General features: G+C 45.8%; 1 protein-coding gene across 1 annotated transcript in view; it reads right to left on the reverse strand.

Annotated features, from left to right (window-relative positions):
* The window catches only part of sorcs2 (sortilin-related VPS10 domain containing receptor 2), a 219,128-nt gene that overhangs the window by 7,090 nt on the left and 190,352 nt on the right, over window positions 1-21,686 (reverse strand). Inside the window, exons 7-17 of the mRNA XM_076033918.1 lie at window positions 21,003-21,121; window positions 17,459-17,548; window positions 12,980-13,159; window positions 11,039-11,185; window positions 9,397-9,499; window positions 9,180-9,256; window positions 8,933-9,024; window positions 4,341-4,448; window positions 1,643-1,763; window positions 1,432-1,565; window positions 909-1,028 (exon numbers count right to left, since the gene is read on the reverse strand). Coding sequence (XP_075890033.1) covers window positions 909-1,028; window positions 1,432-1,565; window positions 1,643-1,763; window positions 4,341-4,448; window positions 8,933-9,024; window positions 9,180-9,256; window positions 9,397-9,499; window positions 11,039-11,185; window positions 12,980-13,159; window positions 17,459-17,548; window positions 21,003-21,121 — 1,291 coding nt within the window. The remainder of the gene's footprint in view (window positions 1-908; window positions 1,029-1,431; window positions 1,566-1,642; window positions 1,764-4,340; window positions 4,449-8,932; window positions 9,025-9,179; window positions 9,257-9,396; window positions 9,500-11,038; window positions 11,186-12,979; window positions 13,160-17,458; window positions 17,549-21,002; window positions 21,122-21,686) is intronic.

Genomic DNA, 21,686 nt, shown 5'->3' on the forward strand with positions numbered 1-21,686 from the left:
TGATCCCCGCCACCTCTGCCTCGTATCCACAAAGGTTTTTGCACTTATGTTATGCAGCTGCAAATACAACCAGAAATGCAGCACCTGAAGAGTCAGAAGTGCAATTTTCAGTCTGGTAATATGGCCGATATTTGTGTCCTAAATTGTCAGATGTTGTAATGTTGGTGCTCACATCAATCATCAGACGTTGACTTTCCAACAGAACACTTTATCGATCTCGGTGACCTGAGCCTCTGTATAATTTTCATTTCTCTGATTTCAACAAGAAAGAAACTGTGGTGCTCCTCTGCGCTCCAGGCATTACGACTGCCTTCATGATCTGAAGGCAGTGGAGATGTGTTGGTATATTTATATTCATGTTATATATTTGACTTTGGTTTCAGGTGTAAGAGGGGAAACTTTTTAATGCTTCGCGTTCTAAAAAGAAAATCATATATATATTATAAAATAAACATTTTACATATAGTTGCGTATGTTTATTTTATACTGTATATATATATATATATATGTACATATATATATACACATAATATATATATATACATATATATATATACATATGTATACATATATATATATATATGTACATATATATATACACATATATATATATACACATAATATATATATATATACATATATATATACATATGTATACATATATATATATATATATATATATATATATATATATATATATATATATATATATATATATATATATATATATATATATATATGTATACAAACACAGATGTCAACTCTTCAGATGGAAACAGCGTCTGGTTTTAGCTGCCGTTGTTTACGTCTGTCAAACTGCGTGCAGACGTGCTCATAAATTGCACAGAGGGACAGATTTGGATTATTTTACAGACGAGGCGGGGGTGTGTCAGTCAGAGTGTACAGACCCCGTGCTGGACTTGTAGGTTTGTCCCAGGTGACATTCTTCTGGAGGTGAATCAGGGTCGTGCCAGAAGTCAGCAAAGCAACGCTTGCCCTCGATGTGAGATCGCTCAAAACCATAGTCACTTCATAGACACACAACACACACACAGAGAGGGAGAGAGAGAGAAAGAGAGAGAGAGTGAGAGAGAGAGAGAGAGAAAGCGAGAGTGAGAGAGAGAGAGAGAGAAAGCGAGAGAGAGATAGGGAGAGAGACAGACAGACAGACAGACAGAGAGAGAGAGCCACAGAGAGAGACAGAGAGAGAGAGAGTGAGAGAGACAGAGAGAGAGAGAGAGAGAGAGAGAGAGAGAGAGAGAGAGAGAGAGAGAGAGAGATGGGAAGGACATCAGTTTAAATACGAACATCAGATGAAGAATTTCAGTCTTATTTAACAAAATGTCCAAAGTATTCAAATCTGCACAACTTCCAACATTGGAACTTGAATGTATTTGAACTTCTGGTCGTGAACATGTGACGTGTGCTCACCATTGGAAGTCTCTCTCAGTGCACTGGCACGGCTGGCTGCTCAGGGCCGACGTGTAGCTTTTCCCTTTGATGCAGAAGGACGTGTCCTTCCTCTTCCTAAAGCTTCGCTCCTGACCCATGATGCACTTCTCCCCCTGCGGGGTGAAGGAAGGATACAATTTAGAGAATGAAAGCACAGATGTGTGTGATCTGTGTGTTCCGGGCGAATTACCTGGAGGTCCATGAGCTGCCACGACTCGTAGTCCGACTCTGAACATTGACGCGGGAACGACTGCCTGAAGTCGACCTTGACCAACTCCCAGTCGGACCTGTAGCTGATGTGGCCAAACACGCTGCCAACGCACACAAACACGCACACTTACTGTCTTCGTGTAAAAGGATAACGCACTGTGTGTGAACATACAGCAGCAAGCAGCAACAATGGCTTAGCATTTCTTACTTAAACTTATATTTTAAAATTTTATTTAAAAAAAAATTAACTTTTTTCTGACTTAGTGGAGTCATTTGGAATTTGGAATGATTTCATTCATGATTCTGAAAATTAATTTATCACTTGTTGGTTAAAAAAGGGCAAAAAAATATTTTAGTTTAAAAGGTTTACAAGGGTTACAGTTTTTCCCGCAAAAAAAAAAAAAAAAGTTCTAAAATTTGTATCTCTGCCAGTAAAGTTATGTTGTCTCTAAAGTGAAGCAGTAGCTGGAACCCGAACACAAGGTTAATCTCTTCTTAGCCTCACTGTCTGGCTCCTCTGTGGATTTTATCTCCTCCGGGAGGATTCATTAACTCGACTTGCTTTATAAAAACCGGTGACAAAACCTTCCACTCGATTTGAGCTGCTGTTCTGAAACACTTCCACCAGATGGCGGTGTTGCACAAGACAAACCTATCTTTCTTGGGCCGCGCTTTGTTCCGTTCGTGCGTCGGTCAAATCGTGGTTCGTGCTGCAAACGTGCTGATGTGCCGCTTTCGGCCACTTGTTTGAGGGCAAAACGAGCGTGACTAACCGTTTTAGTCGCTGTCATTATGGGATGGATGCGTCTGGCAGTCACTGCCATCACCATTGTCCTCGTGCCGGTACTGTTGACAGTGCACGCTGAGGGTCTGATATGACCGGCAGTCATTAGTATGAGTGTTTGGAGATCCCTGCTGCCCCACCTGTCCTTGCCGCTAAGTCACTGCTCTAAGACTTCATTATGGGATGGTGGCTAGCGCCGTCAAAAATCGAAACTCAGTGGAGAGGAAATAGACCCTGGCTAAGCTGTCAGACAACGCTGCTTGGCCACTGACCCCATCTCGATGGAGCCGGCTGGACAACACATATATATATCGTGTGTATGTGCGTGCGCGCGTGTGTGTGTGCGAGAGTGCCAGGCTGTGTGTGACCATCTCTTTGCCCTCCTCGGCGGCTTACAGCTGGGTGCTGGCCTTATCTCTGGGCTTGTGCTGCTCAGAGTGCGAGATGATGGGACGCGTCTCACTCCAGATGACTCACTGATGGAGAAAGTTGACGGGGCTGAAGAGCGACACAGGTGCGATAGTATACTTTGGACTTTTAGGGAAGTCTGCTGCACCGCTTTGAACCCTGCGGAGAACCGATCGTGGCGTCGCAGTGCGTTTTGATCACTTGGATACAGTTTACATGCAGGTTTAGCTGCATCTAATGAGAGGAGATCCCCACTGGGAACCCTTTGTCATGGGCTGATGAAGGCAGAGGTGTGACTGTTTTTTTAAGCCTACGAGGCCTTGCACTACAGCAAAGCTGCTGCATTACCGAGTTTAATCGGACTCAGGAGAATCTTTAACAATTATTTTAATATTTCACTTCCCGTTTCGCTTCGATAACGGCTTCTCCTGCAGTCAGGGTGGAGGGGAGGGTGGGTGCTGGAGATCCTCCCAGCTCTCATCGGGCAGCAGTGGTGTTACAGCCTGGACAAGCTCCCACTTCATCCTACTCTCACTTACACACCTACGGCTTATTCAGACATCCCAATTTAATTTCCTCCAGCGTGTTTTGGATTGCGGAAGGAGGCCGGCGTCCCCAAAAGGGAACCGGCCATCAGTGCCGAGGATATAGAACCCGTGACCGTCTTGCTGTGAGGCAACGGTGCTTCCCACTGCAACACCGTGTCACCTCTGTCATTGCACTTGAAGAGTAACCTGTAAGATAGCTGCCGCACTAGCATCGCAGATGTGGACTGAAAGTGGGTCGAGCGTTTCCGTCGTTGGCTGAAAGGGTTGTGTGTCGCAATCAGTCATCTCTCTGTAGTGTATTTGTTGAATTAAATCCTGATTTATTTTCTTCCTATCCTGCTGTCTCTTTCTGAAATATCTGCTGTCTGACCGCTTGATGCAGGAAACAACCAAACAGCTCATCAATCATCAATCAATCCAGATGTTGTTGTGCTGAAGCACAGTCCAAAGCAGGCACATAAAGTGATAGAGACAAATAGAGCTCATTGCAAGAATATGGCTGTGTGTGTGTGTGTGTGTGTGTGTGTGTGTGTGTGTGTGTGTGTGTGTGAAGGTGAAGGAGCAGGACAGGGACTGAGGAGAGAGGCCAGCCGCTGTTGGTGACAGGACGCTGGGCACCATGCTCTGCTGAACCGAGAGAGGGGATTGTTGTGTGACGGCAGAGAAACCTGGGCTCCCCCAGATGTCAGGAGGTTTACAGCCGCACAGGGCTGCTTTGCCAGGCCCCACCCCCCCGCCCCCGGGGACAACTCACTCGTATCCCGACCACAAGGATGCCAAGAGGTTTTTGGCAACAGGTGGTGAAAGGTGTAAAAGCTACACTGTGTTTCTATCTTCTTCACACTTCGCACAGGACGAATCTGCATGCGGTTCGATCAATGAGTCTCAGCCTCGACCGGAGCGTCAGACGTGAGTTGTGGCAGTTGTACGTCACTCACGTCATGACCAGCGTCTCATCTCCTGGTTCGCTCAGCAGTCCATCGACGAACACAGAGGTGCTGGTGAAGTTGTGAACGGTCCACGTCTGCCCTTCGTCAATGCTGAACCTGCCAAGACACAGCAAAGGGTTCACAGCCGGATTTATCACACACTGATTTATTATTTCTGAAACTGTCCATGACTTGTGCACTGCCTCTGGCTCAAAGGAGTTCTCTGTTCTTCATCTAAAGTCGGGCATTTCTTGCAGAGAAGAAGTCCTCGCAGGCTAATGTTGAATTTAACTCAAACTAACATGCTTGTAAAAAGAAAATAATTACTTGGCGCTTGCAAAGTCATGCTAGCGCCAAATAACCAACTTTAAAATTATACTGGTGCTGTGAAAAAAAAAAATGACAGAACAAAATGCTTTACTTGGACCCAACTTGGATAATCCTGCTGGTGTGACATCTTGTTTTCGTGTTCCCCTCAACGCAATGTTAAAATTGGAAAGGCTGACGCTCGCAAAGACATCTGCTGTGTTTTTCTGCTCCTGCCGTCTGCAGCGGCGGCGGGAGTTTCAGCATCGGATCAATGCTGAAATGGGCAGCGTGCGGCTCGCGCCGCGGGCTCTGTTTGTTAACGATGTGCTAACAAGGGCTGCAGCATGATAATCAGGTAAACACGCATGGCTACAAAGAGGCAGAAGGGATAAAGGGAGCCTTGAAAGACGGCGGGAGTCATTACGCATCAAACGAAGGGCCCGTCACATCGTCTGGAAGCGGGTTTACGGGGACAGAAAGATGACGGGGGTGGTGCTGATCACTGTTTGGAAAACATCTGAAGGTGACATTGTAAAAGTAAAGGCTTTTCTGTGTTGGTTTATTCTACGCACGACTTTTATTCTTACTTTTTTTTTCTTTTTTTTTGTAAAAAACACATTTTCAAAGCAACTTGTCTGCGGTGTAACCTGCCCTCACCCCAAGATAAACAATGATGCAAGATGAATGCATCACATTCGGGCCAAAATCACAAACAGAAAGAATGATCAAAATACCCAAATATATAAAACAGTATATATGAAATCTGAAAAAATCTTCTTGGCCTCGCACTCCCCTCCAATTACATCTCATTTCCTGCAGCTAATATCCGAGGAACTATCAGAAATTGTCGGAACGTTAACCCCGTAATCAAATAGATTAGCCGGCCGAACTTACAATTAAGCGCTGTGCCCCGCACACCAGCCCATCCTGCACGCCCCGGCCACAGTGGTGAAGAAATCGAAAGGGTGGGGAAAAAAACAACTCTACGAGGAAGTGATCATAAATCATAAACGCACATAAGACAACCCCTGGTCCGGACGACGTGCGGAGGTGGCATCTCATTTCTCAGCCTGCTAGCTTTTCATAATTAGCCAATATCAATGCATTGTGCGAGTTACTCTTTGTGTTTGAGCAATGAGACGGAGCTGAGCGGAATCACGAGAAACGGCGGCAGCGCCTCGCTGCGCCTCAGACAGCCAGCCGCAATTATTTCTGAGTCACTGCTGCACACTGGCTTTGAAGACGTGGACGGATTCTTTGGCGCAGCACAACAGTAGGAGTGACATGGGCTTCATTCAACCTTTGAAACGGCTCATACAAAGTCTGAAATGGCACAATTTCTCCAGATTGGAAGGTCCAATACCAAAGTATTGACCAAGACTACTGATGGGCCATTCAATCCATCCTGAGGACTGAACAAAAACATCCTTGTGGTTTGTAGACATGGCTTCTCTCCATACGTCCATCATATTCAACACTTCTTTTACATCAGCAGGCGGTGAAACGGCTGCAGATTCCCTCAACACGGTAAATGATTAAAACATTCTGGAAAAAGTAAAGAAGCAGAACCAGCTGGCAGCAAAAATCCTCAGTCTCTCCTGGCTGATACGGGGACACCTGTGGATACAAGTGCCACCGGTTTTCCAACAGCGCACCTCCAGGAGCTCCATTCACAGTTCTGGCAGCAGACAGCAGCCAGTCTGACAACGCCGGCGAGGACACAAGAGCCCTCCAGCCTCAGGGACTCTTTGAATCCTGCCAGGAGCTTTTATCTCTTGTCATTCTCCAGCTCACGCTCTGCCTCCCGTCATCTGCTGCCCATCATCCACCTAATTAAGACAATGCCCAAAGGCTTTTTATGAGCAAAAAAGTGAAATTTCTTTCAGAGGGAGGCCCTGCTTGGTGTCTGCTCCGTGGCTCCGTTTAATAAGAAGAGAAACCAAAGGAATACAGAGGCTGCCGTCTACAATAGGACGACCTACGCAGCGCCTGCCCCGCTACTGCAGGATGAAGCATCACAGCCGCACACAAAGGTTCCCGAACAATCCAAGAAGCCGCCAGAAGATTTACGGTGGCGCTGGGGAATAGACTCCAGCTAGCTCCAGCTACTGAGAGAGAGAAGCCATGTATTGTCAACTCTGTGGTGTCTTGATGTTGTTGTGGACATGTGACAGTTTCAAACAATTGGTCTCATGAAGAAAATCATAATTTCTTTTGTTTGGGCATGAATAGATGGATTTTTTTTTTTTTTTTTTTTTACACAACTGTACTATTTGATACCATCACTGTCTTGTTTGTTTCACATTAATATCTTGCTTATTAGTGTTCAAGGCATCCTTGAGCAGTCTGGTGGGTTTTCGTTTTTGTCAGCCAACTTGTTGACAACAAGAAGGTGTAATCAACATGGCTGGCAGTGTATCTACTGTAGAGTCCACACAGTTTCATTATGTGCAACTCTGCCATGTGCCAGGCCGTGTTATGTTGAACAACTTGCGGACCGCGACGTAACTGCTGACACTTTTTATTTAGTTCTTTTGCCAGTCTCACCTTTTTTCAGGTAACCACGTCCAGTTAACACATCGGCTCCCCTGGGTCTCTTAAAGGGGCTGCTACCACTAATGAGACCCATACATTACAGTGTTCAATTAAGTGACCATTATACATGAGAGGTTGAATAACTCTAAGACTAAAAGTAACTGCAGAACCACGAGCTGTTCTCACATCGTGTATTGTTGAGCTGAACACACTGACTGGACCTGTGCTTTATTTATTAGTGTTTAAATATAAAAATGATCATACCGTGGACTTGTTACTGAGGTAATTAAACATTGTTGTATTCCTGCCAGAAGAAGAGGCTAATATCATAATAATAATAATAATAATAATAATTTTTTTAGACCAATTAAGTGATTTTTCTTTTTCATGGCACACCTGACACTTGGCAGACTAGAGTGCCTATATGAATTTATTCCTATTTAAAGCGCTAAAATGAAATACCTTTGCTCTTAATATCCCCTCATACTAAAGCCTTTCTCCCACGGGAGCACCGCTTTAAAGCTCTGTTGGTTTTTTTCCCATTCAAGTCATCACCTGACGCGGCAATAACATTTCTCCTGACGAGCAGTTTAAACAGAGCTCATTCCGCCGCTGCGGAGTTGTCTGTGTTTTTCCCACAGAGGCGTCTCTGCCGCTTCCCAGTGAGACGTTTTCCATCACGCTGATGGAGCCCTCGGAGCCTTCGGAGCTATCGATTTAGCTGCGGCGAGGAGGAGTGGAAGAGATGTGAAGGACGGCGGCGTGCGTTCCGTCGCGGGGGGGGGGGGGGGCGAGGCGGACGACGGCGCCTGTCTGTAAGGTCATTTGATTCAGGTGTGTGATAAATGTTATTTGAGCGCTGCCTTATCTGGGCCTTATTTCATCGTTATTTATTAAGGTCGCCCAGATAACATCTGGGAATGGTCTGCCTGTGCTGTGTGGGCGGAGGGATGGAGGAAGGAGTGCTCTGAGATAGTTCGGGAGGATCTGGCTGTGAAGCAGGAGGCCCACACACCTTTACATCACATATTCATCACTGAAATGTTATTTCTATAGCCAAGCAGATTGACTGCCTCAATCTATACCCTCATACTCTGAAACTGGGTGAGGAAAAACTAGACGAAAAGGAGGATTGGAAACAAAGTAGAAGCCGCAGAGGGAACTGGTAGCTGTCACAAATGCAATCGGGGTCACAAATTTAACGCTCTGATGGAAGCACTTGGTCACGTCCCACTTTCAGCAACTGCTCCATTTGCCGGTATATTTTTTCAATTGCGCTCCTTCTGCGATGACGAGTTCCGGCTTAAAAAAACAACCTCAGAGTCCTGAGGGAGAAACTCTCCATCTCCACTCGTCAAGCTGTTTGCTGACATCATCCTTCACCGTGACTGGCTGAGATGTTTAAAAGCAGTGAATCTAAAAGTATGAATCAGTCGCTCGTACACCCCTGTGGGGGGTGTACTGTGTCTGTCAAAATTGTTTTACGACAGTGAATTTATTTTATCTTTACATTCAGCTTTTGTTTCTCGCTTACATTTATTCTATACAAAAAGTTGCTCTGATTTGGTTCTCCACTCTGGGTATGGCATACAGTAAAATCAAAGGCAAAATACAACCAAAATTTGCTACCACAGGCTTTCAGGCAGCAGAAGGAAAGTTTTTGTTGACCACACCGATTAATACATGAAGCTCACAAATGCATTCATGTAACGCAAAGGCTTCAGAGGAGGGTGAGTCGCTGTTGGCAGTATTCTTACTTGAGTATCTTGAGGGGGATGGAGGTGTCCTTGATGGCGACGATCACCCCGCCGTGGTCCAGGTAAAGGATGTGATGCTCCTCCTCAAAAACCTTCAGAAGAAGCCACACCGAACGGTCAAGGGCGCCACTTCCAGAGTGGGGAAAAGTTTCGCCGAGAGTCCAAGTGCCGTTGAAAAAACTCCGGCCGGGCGACGGACTGATCTGGAGCGCCGTGAGGGTAAGAGGAAGTGAAGTGTGTGACATACCTGTCTCCACGTCTTCCCACAGTCCGAAGTGATGTACATCTCCTCCTTGTACTCCACCAGCTTGGAGCCAAGGTTACCTGAGGGGAGCGCGAGGACCTCAAACTACTCAACTTTTCACTGAGTCATTTAAATGGCAACAAATAAACCTCTGATGAACACACACACTAAAAAAAAAACCCTTGTAATAAGTGGTTGATTTGCCATCCTGGAGACTCACCGGCACCCATGATCAGACCCGGAGCAGAGTCTTTGGTGTGGACCGTCCCGGACACGTAGGGGTTGTCGGCCCAGCGCAAGTGCAGGTGAAGGTGACAGTCGGGCTGCGCGACACACAGAGGATGTCAAGGGAGGGTAAAAGTCTCCGTCTCCTCACTGTACACACACTGATCCACCGCTTAATAGGTGCTTTCACAGCCCGTGTGCGCCGGGGACTTTGAAAGACGCCTCACACTGGGCTGTGTTTAATGAGTCCTGCCACATGGAGAGCTGATAATCCTGCAGCACACACAGCTCAGAGGGAGGGATTCCGCTGTAAATCAAACTTTAACATCAGGGATGATTTTTTTTTTTTTTTTTTTTTTTTAAAGGAACCTCAGTCAGTTCAGAGAAAATGGAGCATTTCTGGATGTTCAGGGCGTTAAAAAGGACGGAGCTGAGACAGCTGGAACAAAAAGCACCAGGACTGAGTTGTGATAGTTAGATTGAAAAGAAGTGCTTGCAGCATTTTGAAGAGATATTAGATAATAAAAAAGTCAGCTCAACATTAACAATTCGTGAAATGACTTTTTAATGATTTCATTTAGAGGAAAAATTGGCGATATCTCGCAATATTTCTGCTGCTGATTCTTTTCCACTTTTATTGTGATGACTTTCATTTCTAAATATTCAAAATATAAACTAATTTTATAGATGGGAACTCAATATCCAGACTCACTCACTAACAACTCTAGAGAGTTTTTCTCATTGTCATAGTCTGATAGTCTCCCTCATATTAAAAACCCACAACATTTCGATCACCCCCCAGTGGCTGGTTAATGCAGTGACCTTTAACCCATTTTGTTAACAGAATGGATACAGTGAGGGTGTAATATTCAGACGGTGTATTAGCTTGTATGTGCATCCTCTCATTATTTGAAAAAGTGGAAAAACCCAAACAGCCGTTTGTCTTCTCCGCTGGACAGTGAAAGGCTCTCGTGCACACATGAGGTCATCGCTCTCAGTGAGGTAATGGATAAAGGTGGCAGCCTTTGTCTGACACGCTGACACATGAGTTGGTGTGTCTGGGGTCTGGCTATCTATAGATCCGTGTCTCGTCTCAGTCTGTGTGTGTGTGTGTGTGTGAGAGAGAGAGAGACGTCTTCGCTGGAGATAGAGCTGTCCCTCAGACTGGTGGACGTGTGCGGGAAGCTGATTGTCACCGCATACTTGTTGTGTTGAGGTGTGGATGAAGGCACAGCGGCGAGGAGGTCAGGACTGCAGGACAGCCAGCGGCTGTAAACAGACAGGAGCTAATATCTTATCCTCCCCTCACATCTGTCGGCCGACCAGACTGACAGCTGGAATATCAGAGTTATTCCTCCGCTGAGGCGCACGAGTGTGTCACAGTGCCCTCGCCCTCGCTTTCTGGCGAGGCGAAAGAAAAGAGTGAGGCACTTCTAAAAGTCCACCGCTAACCAAAGTTCAACGTTAAATCTGATTGTGAGTGAACGCCGGTCAGACAGAGAGCTGCTTGTTCACCGTGATAAAGGGTCAGCAGCTCAGGGCAGCCCCATAACAAGCTAAATACAAAGGAGTATATTTCCTGCAACATGGCTCAGTAAGTTGATAACCAAAAGGTCCCTTGTTAGACGAGCGCTTACCACTTTGCAGGTGATGGGCTTGCCGTTCATGTCGGTGGTGGGCGGAGTCAAATGCTCCCAGTCCCGCCCCTTGTTGTAGGTGATGAGCGTCGTCACTTTGCCGTCCGTCTTCTGATTGGCCAGGAAAACCCCTTTGATTCCTCGCACCTGTCAGCCAGGTCAGAAGGGCAAGATTACAGTGAGATTTAACAACGCCTCGCACAATTGCTAACAAACAAAACAAAAAAACTCAGCCCTTAGCTTCCCGCTAAAACTGAAGCAAGTGCTAGCAAGCGCTGAGCAAGTACTGTGAAGAAGATAACAACAAAATGACTGCGAGGTGGTCTCAGAGGGCGGAACCACCACTTTTCTGGGTGTGCCGGGGTGTTGCTGGGGCATCTGTGCACTTTGTGACATCACAAAGGGCTGATTTCTAATCACTAGAAAATCAGCAAGTTTAAACGCAAATGGTGGACATTTTAAATTGACAAGAAATGTGAAATGTGCAGTGTAGTGTGAGAGAATTCTGTCAGATACATGAAAGCAAAAATAGTGTGGCACATATTAGAGGGTAGGAGCAGCCACTGAGATCACTTTTAAAATGCACATTGTAACAAGGCTCTGCTTTAAACACACACACACACACACACACACACACACACACACACACACACACACACACACACACGCACACGCACACACGCACACACCTCGGAGAACACTCCAGCGCCACTTGTGGCCTCTTGATTGTCAGCAGCAATTCAAGCCAACATGCCAGTACAAAGCACCGATAGCGGAGCACCGACACAGAAACAGCAGCGCCTGTAAAAGTTTTATCCTCTGAAATCAATACGCAGCGCATGGTCGCGGGAGCTGGATCACTGCGGGCCCTCCAGCTGAAACATTAAAGAGCAAGACGAGGACGAGCGCCGCAGACAGGAGCCAGGCGGCGTGTCAGACATGCCTCCATCCAGAGACTTCCCCCCCCTCCGCTATCTATTATGTAGCTCTGATGTTTATAGAGTGAAACAAGGTAATTGTTTAAATCAAAGAACAGGAGCCTGCTTGTATCCCCGACGGACTGGATTTCTTCCTTTCTTTTTTTTTTTTTTGTACTTGCTCCCCCTGCCTGAAGTCTTTATCCTCCCGTGTTGTTGGCCTCTCTATCTGCAACATGTGAGGAGAGGGGAGCCCGCAGCGAGCGAAGATGGAGACGGAGGGAATGACTTCCTCCTCCACAGTTCACCTCCTCTTCCCTTTGCCTCCCACGCCTCCCTCTGCATGCGTTTCATCCCGTTTTTAGTGAACACTCTGAAGGAAAAGGAGGCAAAGGCCTTCATCCAGATTTCTTTACCATGGGTCCATTTTTGAATGGCTGCAACCCGGTTTGATTAAATTGAACCATCATCCACGCAGGGGTGCGGGTGAGGGTGGGGGTGGCGGACGCCACTTAAAGACGGCGTTAAGTGTCTGCGCTGAAAGACCGGCATTGTTTCTCTTTAAGTGAAAGTCACTCCCTCTGCCAAAATGTATTTTTAGTCTGACTGTATAAGCCGCTGGCTTCGGCAGACATTAATCTTTGCTCAGGGGAATGCCGTTTATTTAAGTGGCAACGCAGCATCCAGCAGCCTTCACTACTCAAGTGGACCAATCACTGAGCAGCAAACCCTTCTGGGATACTACAGAGGCTAGTCAGCTCACACAATAATACTCGTGACAGGTGTAAATACAGCGAGAAGAAAGCAGGAAGCTTGTTTCCTCCTTCAAAAAGCTCATATTTGGAATAATTTTCACCCACATTTCCTGACAATAAACTCCCAGGAATGAGAACCGTCCATCCTGAGATGATTCTCAAGCGGCACTTTTCAAAGCCTGTGCTCAGACCTCTGGAAAACTACTCATCGTGATGTCACAAAGGGAATTCAGAATGACAAATTCCTCTCCCAAGAACACGTTTCTCACCTCGAGTATGTCGATGAGAACGTTCTCCTCGGGCTGCTTGGTGCTGCGGACGTTCTCCAGGACGATGGAGTAGTAGACGCCCTGGGGGTCCGACTGGTACAGGTTGTAAGTGTCAGACTGGTACCACTCCTGGAGGGCCAGGAAGACCTGGTTCTCATCCGTGCTCACGATCTGAACGTCCTGGAAGAGGAGGAGGGTTGGAAAAGAAGACAGGATGAGAAAACACTGAGGAGAGAAGATTATATTTGTATCGAGCCAAGTACAATAAGAAGACCTTGCGCACTTTAGAGACTATTAGAATAAATATGAAGGAATAAAAAACGCAGTCAGAGGTGATAGGTGGGGAGAAAAAGCCGAGACGAAAACAGCTAAAAAGGAGGTAAAGTTTGATTTGCAGCAAAGTTTGACAGCGCCTCGCCGTCAGCCCGGAGACGATCGTAAAATAAGCAGGACGATGGCGAGATGAACCGCTGGAGATAAGGGGAGCGCCTCTGCCATCGCAAAACACTTTCTGGCATCTCGGGGAACTTATTAGGTGTTGTGTCAGAGTTTGTGAGCCTCTGATGCAAATGGCTTCATCACTCATGAAGGGCTCGGAACGACGGCTCGGGGAGCGACTCAGCACTTTCTCAGTGCAAGTGATTACATTAACATCGCATCGGAAGATAAAGCCATCGCAGCTCTGGGAGGGAAAATGGCCCCAGAAGTTGTTCCTCTGATCACTGACACCGTCTCCTCGCTGTGAGAGAAAGAAAAAAGAAAGAAAGGCCAAAACACAATCACATCCCAGTTAACTCTGGATGTATCGTAGTGGCACAGAATATCAGGAGCATCGAGAGCGGATCGTTACATGCGCAGGCTTTTCACCCGGGAAATCTTTGCATGTATTTTCAGGAAGAGATAAATGGCAAACTAAAACTGGAACATTGAGCATTGACAGACTCTGGAAAGGAGAACTCACAGGCTGCAGATTTGAAAAAATGTGTCCGACAATATCTGCACTTGGCTCATGTTTGAACTATCTGTATTTATCAGCTTCACAAAATGAATCATCCTTAAAGACTATGTGTGTAACATGGTGGTGCAGCGGCTAGCACTGCTGCCTCACAGCAAGAGGGTCGTGGGTTTGATTCCGGGCCTGGGGCCTTTCTGTGTGGAGTTTGCATGTTCTCCCTGTGTCTGCATGGGTTCTCTCTGGGTTCTCCGGCTTCCTCCCACACTCCAAAAACATGCATGTGAGGTGAATTGGGAACTCTAAATTTACCCTCAGTGTGTATGTGAGTGAGTGTAAATGGTTATTTGTCTTTGTTTGTCTCTATGTGGCCCTGTGATGAACCGGCCACTTGTCCAGGGTGTCACACTGCCTTTGCCCTATGGCAGCTGGGATACACTCCAGCAGACCCCCGTGACCCTGAGTGAGCCCTATGATTGCAGCCTCTTGACAAAAAAAAATCTTCAAGCTACTTGCTACTTGCTAGGGGGCAGCTGTGGCTCAGGACACTTAAGGACACTTAACCCTGAAATTGCACCCAATGGGGCTGGCAGCGCCTTGCATGGCAACAGCCACCCACTGGTGTATGAATGTGTATGTGAATGAGTCACTGGTGCTGAAAAGCGCTATATAAGTGCAGCCCATTTACCATTGACTTGCTGAATTTAACACTTTACTTACTTTACTTACTTTTACTTACAAAAACAAGGTGGTAGTGAATTAATCTCCCTCTCATTCAAACACACAAGTACTCCATGTTGATGTCGCTAGCCTTCCTTCCTCTCCTTTAAACTCCCGTCTCTCTAGATCTTCTTCCACATTGCTCCCTGATCTCACTGCAGATCACATTGACGTCCGCAAACGTTGCGGAGATTCCTGTTTTACCCAATCTGCCAGCATGTCCATCATGGTAGTGAACATGAAGGCGTACAGAGCTGATTGACGCAGCCCCAAGAAGCTCCTCCTTGATCTACTTCCGTCACACCTCGCCCTCTTCTCACAGTTCTCATACATGACCTGCACCACTCGACCGCAGTTCTCTCCCACTCATGACCAACTAGTCATGCACAAATGCAACACTCTAATAACGGACGACATTAAAATTGCATTGCAATAGAAGGTCCTTAGAACTCATTTGCACTTTGCACCAGAAATGTAAACATTACTGCACTGTGTTTGAATAATCCTCATGTTAATTTGATGGCGGACAGGATCGTGTTGACCTGCAGCTTATATCAGCCTTTCTACTCAGTCTGCTGTTTGAAAAAAAGCTATAACCAGGATGGGCTTTGCTGAGATGAAAAAAGACAGATGATTCAGTGAGGTTGCTTTTTTTTTTTTTTTTTTCATGTCATGTCAAACTGTAGAACGACTTCAAAGGCTGCATTAGTTTTCTTTTAGCTACAAAAGTCGAAAGTAAAAGAAGAAATGCCTGGCAGGACTAAGAGCAGTTTCTGAAGCTTTGAAAATCAATTCCAGGCCTCACTCTAGGACTGCAAGTACACAGGCAGGATAAATCTGAAAGAAAATCTGCAAGACTGGCCGCTGCGGAACAAAGAAACTTGTGACAACAGCCCAGGTTTGTGTTGAGGCAAAAGTAGAGGTCAGTGTTAAAGAATATATCATCAGCACAGCACAAAGTCTGTGTTCTGCGATCTGCTGCGGAATACTGTTGAAGTGCTGTTTCTGCAGAACGAACACACACACACACACACACACACACACACACACACACACACACACACACACACACACACACACACATCACTGGAGCTAAATGTAGTATGGTGTGGCCAATGGGAAGAAGTCGACAGCACCTGTTTGGTTTCATCCTGCAACCCCTGTGTCCAAAGAAGGGTTACATATTAAAAATCCATTGAAATGCTGCAGATTTGCTGTGGCACCATAGATCGAACACATCTTTACAGGCCAAATTGCGTGTTTTGTGTGTTGCGGGAAGCGCGGCAAAAAGCGAAAACATGTTTGTGTCTGGTGAAATATTTCAACATTTTTCTGTGACATACAGCTTTTAAAAGTGAGTAAAGACTTGAACTGAACTGAGATGGGAGCGAAGCACAGCCCCAATTATTACCTTCACAGCCCAGCAAGCTGGATGCAGGGGTGTGTGTGTGTGTGTGTGTGTGTGTGTGTGTGTGTGTGTGCACGTGGGTTTATCCATAACCTGGGTCGGGTCTCCCAGGACAGCGGCAGGACGGCTGCCTCTGATGGCTTTGCATTTTTCATCCTCCACCCTTTCAATTATTCACAGTGGAAAAACATGTCCTGCCCCGTTCCCTTCAACACACACACACACACACACACACACACACACACATTCATTTTCATTTTCACCCCTCCCGCTCCCTACCACTCTGTGTCGCCCAACCTAAAAGCTTCTCGTCGTGTGACCTATCTGCTCACCCAAGTAAGAGGACACGTGTAGAGAGAGAGAGGAGACAAGGGGGCGAGGGAGCGGCCGGGGCACACTTTAGCAAAACACACTTCGCTACTTAGACACACACACACACACACACACACACACACACACACACACACACACACACACACACATGCGCGCACGCACACACGTGCCACGCCTAATCAGGGCGATCTCCATCGTCTGCCTGGAGTTATCGGGACAAGCGTTTGTGCCGGTGTGTGTTTGCTCAGCAACTTAATCCCCTTCACCTTCTGCAGGGATCAGTGAGCAGCGCAGCCCAAGTAGGGCAGCAATCGAGGCATGAGATCTTTAAGTGGTGGACTGCAGTTTGAACAGGAGTAATTCTATACATTTTCCAAAGAGTGTGTGTGTGTGTGTGTGTGTGTGTGTGTGTGTGTGTGTGTGTGTGTGTGTGTGTGTGTGTATGGGTCAATGACAATGATTGTCGTTAAAGGCTTTCTTTTCTTGAGTCTGAAAAATACATGAGACCTCTCCACGGCCCCTGCGCTCAATCAGACCTGTTCAATAGCACTCAAGCTGGTGTCGCAATGAAATGGCTCCCTGTGCCACAGACGCTCTCAGCAAAGGTTCCTCAGCTGCTATTAGACTGGAGTTTTTCTTTTTTTTTTTTTTAATTGCTTGCACCGAGGAGATGGGCTGCCTACTGGATCGATGCCAGGCTGTGAATATTGTGGTAAAGCTGTCTGGACACTGGGGACCAGTGGGAGTGGTGCTACAATAACACGTGGCACCAGTGAAGAAGTGGAAGTCCTTGGTCAATAACGCTGATTGCAATATGTGCAACACGTGCTACAAATTCCATGATATTCCATCGCACGCTTTTACGCAAACTTAGACTTCCTTTGAACAGCATTAAGTCATCGATGGTACGTAGTGATGACAAATAGTGTTACGACTGAGGTGTTGATGGTGTTCTAAAGTCTCACCACACCTCATGCTGGCTAGCAAGCTCATAAAAACACTATTGAGAAGAAGATGTAGAAATAACAGGTATACGTATGTGTGTTTGTGCGTGTGTGTGCTTTACCTTTGGCAAGGAGTACTTGGGAAACCTCATCTGGACAAACTCATTGCGCCGATAGGAGACAAAATGCTTGGTGCGATTGCCTGTGGTGACCTGAGGGGGAGCAAACAAAACATGAATGACATCAATCTCAGTGCCAAAATGTATAAGAACTTTTTTCAGGATCGCTGAGGGAACCAAGTCATGGTTTAAGTGCCTTATTAATATGTTTTGACTTCTGATTCTCAAAATATGCTTAGATTAACTTTGAGATGAAAACTGGCTGTGAGTTCCCCTGACTGCCATTATTGAAAGGTCCCATAATATGCCCAATTAAAGACTTAACACACACATTTATATTGTTGATTCTGAACTTCAGCCTTATGTGATTAGTCATCACAAAAACACACACACACACACACACGAAAACAATCCAAAGGTTCAGAAAAGAAAATAATTCTTTGTTGCACCTTCCACATGTGGGCCATAGAGGGCGGTACCAACACTCTTGAGAGGTGCTAATACCCTTCGTGATGTCACAAAGGGTACCAGAAAATAAGAATGTTTGAAAACTTTTAAATAGTTTGGAACCTTTAGAACAAAAAGGTAAGCAGCACAGTAATACTTTTGCTTAGTTTTTTTTTTCCCCCAACAGGACAAAATGTGAGCAGCGGTAGCTAAGATAGAGTGCGAAGTTCACCATCAATGATGGTGATTCACAACTTGCAGAAAGAAAAATGCCAAAGGGGAAAAATTACATATAGATATATAAAAACCCTCCCTCGCATTGCCCAGACCTTGGAAGGCTGAATCACGCCGCACCCCCTGGTGGGAGAGACGGTCTGAAAGCTCAAACAGCTGAGACTCGTGTTAGCGCAGGAAGCCGGGTGAAAGAGTTTGACTGACAGTGACTCAAACAGGACTTGAATGTGTCATAAAGTGAATGACGGCTCAGGCGTCTCTGTGAAAACGTGGCTCTCCATCATCACCGTCTTCACTGCTTAAACTTTTAGAGCTGCTTGGGCTTTCAAAGCCTGGAGGAGAACTTTGCATGCAGCGCTTCTATTTTCAACTTTGACAAAAAGGAAAGAAAGAAAGAAAAAAACCCCCGCTGTAGCTGCTTCCTCTCCTGCTCCCGGGATATGCGAGCCTCCGTCAGCAGAGCTGTGATTGCAGCCGTCGTTTGTGATTGAAATGAGTGCGCCGCTTTTTGTGTAATGCTGAGCCATGATGAGAAAGTTGGAAAACAATGTAAGACATTAGAAAAAAAAGTTAGAAATTCCCGTTGGAGGTGCTAGCGACTGTGTTTTTCTGCAAAAGGCATCACTTTATGAAGTGTGAGGTGGGGGAGGACAGTGTGTGTGTGTGAGTGTGTGTGTGTGTGTGTGTGAGATGAGCGCGGTGTACCCTGTAATACCACCCACTGAGATTGTGTGTATATGTGGAGTTTGTGGTGAGCCACCGATCTGTGAAAAGTCTTTTTAAAAGTCTTAAAACAGAATAAATAAAAACCTTTATGTAAAATTCTATACAAGCAATGCAAAAGTCAAGTCAATAAGTAACAGTCCTTGCAGTAACAGTCCTTGCAAAAGTATTTTAGGAAAAATATACATACACCTGATTTAATTTGAAAGTACTAAAAATGAACCTCTTGCTCTTCCACAACTGATTCCACAGTGTTATTAAAGAGGTCAGTCAAGCCAATGTAGAACTATTCATCCTCAATCTTTTAACTGAAATATTCTTGAATGAATTAATGGTACAGCACGAAATTCGTTGTGAGTTCCTGGGCAACTACAAAATGAAGGTTTCACGAAAGTTTGAGTTGACATCACCATTCAATATGGTTGAAGGGCCTCTTTGCCAACACTGAGGGGAAATGGTGCACCACGCTATTTATACTTAACATTTATTCTGTTCATTTATTTTATTCAGCTCATTAAAAAGTCAGTTCGCTAACAGACAGATAACAGTACTGCACCTGTACATGGGATGTTGCGCACGTTTAACGCTCTCAATCTGTCAAGCAGCAGTCGAATGTCTGAAGCTATGAGCTAACAATGCTAACAGCAACACGAGGGATTTGTGGAAGCACAGAAGAAGAAACTATTGAACTAAAATGTCGAGAAAAGACGAGTGGCCACAACTCTTCACACTGTTCAAAGGCAAAACTATCATCTTGAAAAAGGGGAATGCAAATGTTGTAAAGTTCAATCAGTTTCCCCGCTGATAAACTGAAGTGTGAATAAAGGGAAACCGATGGCGCTACAGTCTTAATTTTAGAAAAATTCCCTTTAATAATTCAAAATGACTGACTGCCCTTGCAGGAAAACAGTCTGTATATATTCCTCACCGGTCCACACATTCCTTTCCCCCACCTCAGTATATTTTTCTATTTTCCAACATCAGCAGGTTATTGATGCTGGGAGCGCTGGGAGGATAATCCCTGGAGGATAATGGACCGGTCTACTGTTGCCTGGTGAGGATTTAATTCTTGCACACGCTCGCGCACTCGCTCACATGCATAAGTCTATGGACACATGCATGCTCCATCTTTTCTCCCCGACTATAGGGGACTCGGCCATGTACATCCTGCTGTTATCACATGCAAATGGGATTCAGCTCTCGGCCTTCCAGTTGAGCTCTCTCTTTCCTTCTCTCTCTCACTCACACGCATACACACACACACACACACACACACACACACACACACACACACACACACACACACACACACACACACTGCATGAAAAGTCAATTATAGACAAGGCCAGATTAATGCTGCATAATGTCGCCAGAAAGCAATTCTTTCCGGTTTCAGGCTGACACTACTGTAGTGTGTGTGTGCATGCGTGTGTGTGTGTGTGTGGGGGTGTTTGTGTTATCTGTGCAGCAGCGTTTATCAGACTGCAGCCTCGTGTGTGCGCACATACACAAACCGACAGATAGACTTGACAGATACGACGGTCACACTGATAAAGACATAAGAAAAGGGGAAGAGCTTCTTTAAACAGGAATAACACAGCGAGCGCGCTAACAACTGTGACAATTAAATATAATTAGAACCTTTATGAGACAGTAGTGTGTGAAGGCTGCAATGAAGGCTGCAATGAAGGCCGTCTTCTTCTGCTCGTCTCTCCTTTTCAACACATGGCACTTCTGTTCTCCCAGAGCAAACGCAGCTTCTGGAAGATTTGTGCTCTCACAAGCACCACAGAGTAGCGCTGCAACTTTGGTGCGGCCCTTCAAAATGCCGTTGTCACGATACCCTCACCTCTCTTAATTATCGACGGATTGGATTTTTTTTGCCTGTGGACCGTCAGATGGGAGGATCCCTTCAGGAAATGTGAATCTGAGAGGCGCCCGCCACTCTGTCCGTCTCCAGAATCCGCAGCTCCTCTGAGCTCTCCTGGGCTTTCTGTCCTGATGCCTAATGCGCTCCTGCGGCTCAGCCTCACGTAGCTCAGACTCGGCGCGCGCACGCTTCTCTTAAAATATGCTCGCGGTGGAGTTGAGACTTAGTTAACTTAGTAGGAAACAAGGGAAGGCGGAAACTCTGGTTGTCTACCTTGACGAATATGTAGTCGTCCTGCACCAGCAGGGAGTTGTGGTCGATCTTGCCCAGGAACTGGGCTGTCACCATTTTGTCCGAGCAGTTCTGGATGAGACATGTGACGTACAGGAAGCCTGCAGGGAAGCACAGGCAGAGAAAGCGACAGTCAAAAAAAAAACAACCAAAAAACACAGGCCACCCTGCAGAGGCTCCACTGATTTTGTACTGATTTTGAAGCTCAGCTCATGTTGGGAAGTTGGAGTGGGTTTGTTTTTTCTCTACTGCATTCAGTACCTGAGCTCATGACCTCATCTGGCCTGAATGCCTTAAATTAGGATGGGACGAGGGAGCCAGTGTATGAAAAGAAACATGACAGTCTATGTTTTCACACACTTCTGATTTAGAAGTCAACGTGATATTTTTAATGGATGTGAAGAGCAGGAAGAGGATCAGGACCAGAAGACGACTTTTACCAAATAACTCCTCTGAACGACAGTCAGATTTAAAACATAAATCATAATACACATACGTCATAATGACGTATCAAGGAAGAGATTCATTTCCATTGGCTCTGATTTTGAAAAAGTTGAACAAGCATCCTACAGTACAAAACCCAAATTGGTTAGAATTATGCACTTTCTACACATTTTCTCATGTAATATTCTTAACGCCTGTTGAAAAGTTTGGTCATTGACAGAC

This window comes from Nelusetta ayraudi, unplaced genomic scaffold (assembly GCF_046127955.1).
Source record: "Nelusetta ayraudi isolate G7.1 ecotype Tasmania unplaced genomic scaffold, CSIRO-AGI_Nayr_v1 ptg000042l, whole genome shotgun sequence".
NCBI lineage: Eukaryota > Metazoa > Chordata > Actinopteri > Tetraodontiformes > Monacanthidae > Nelusetta > Nelusetta ayraudi.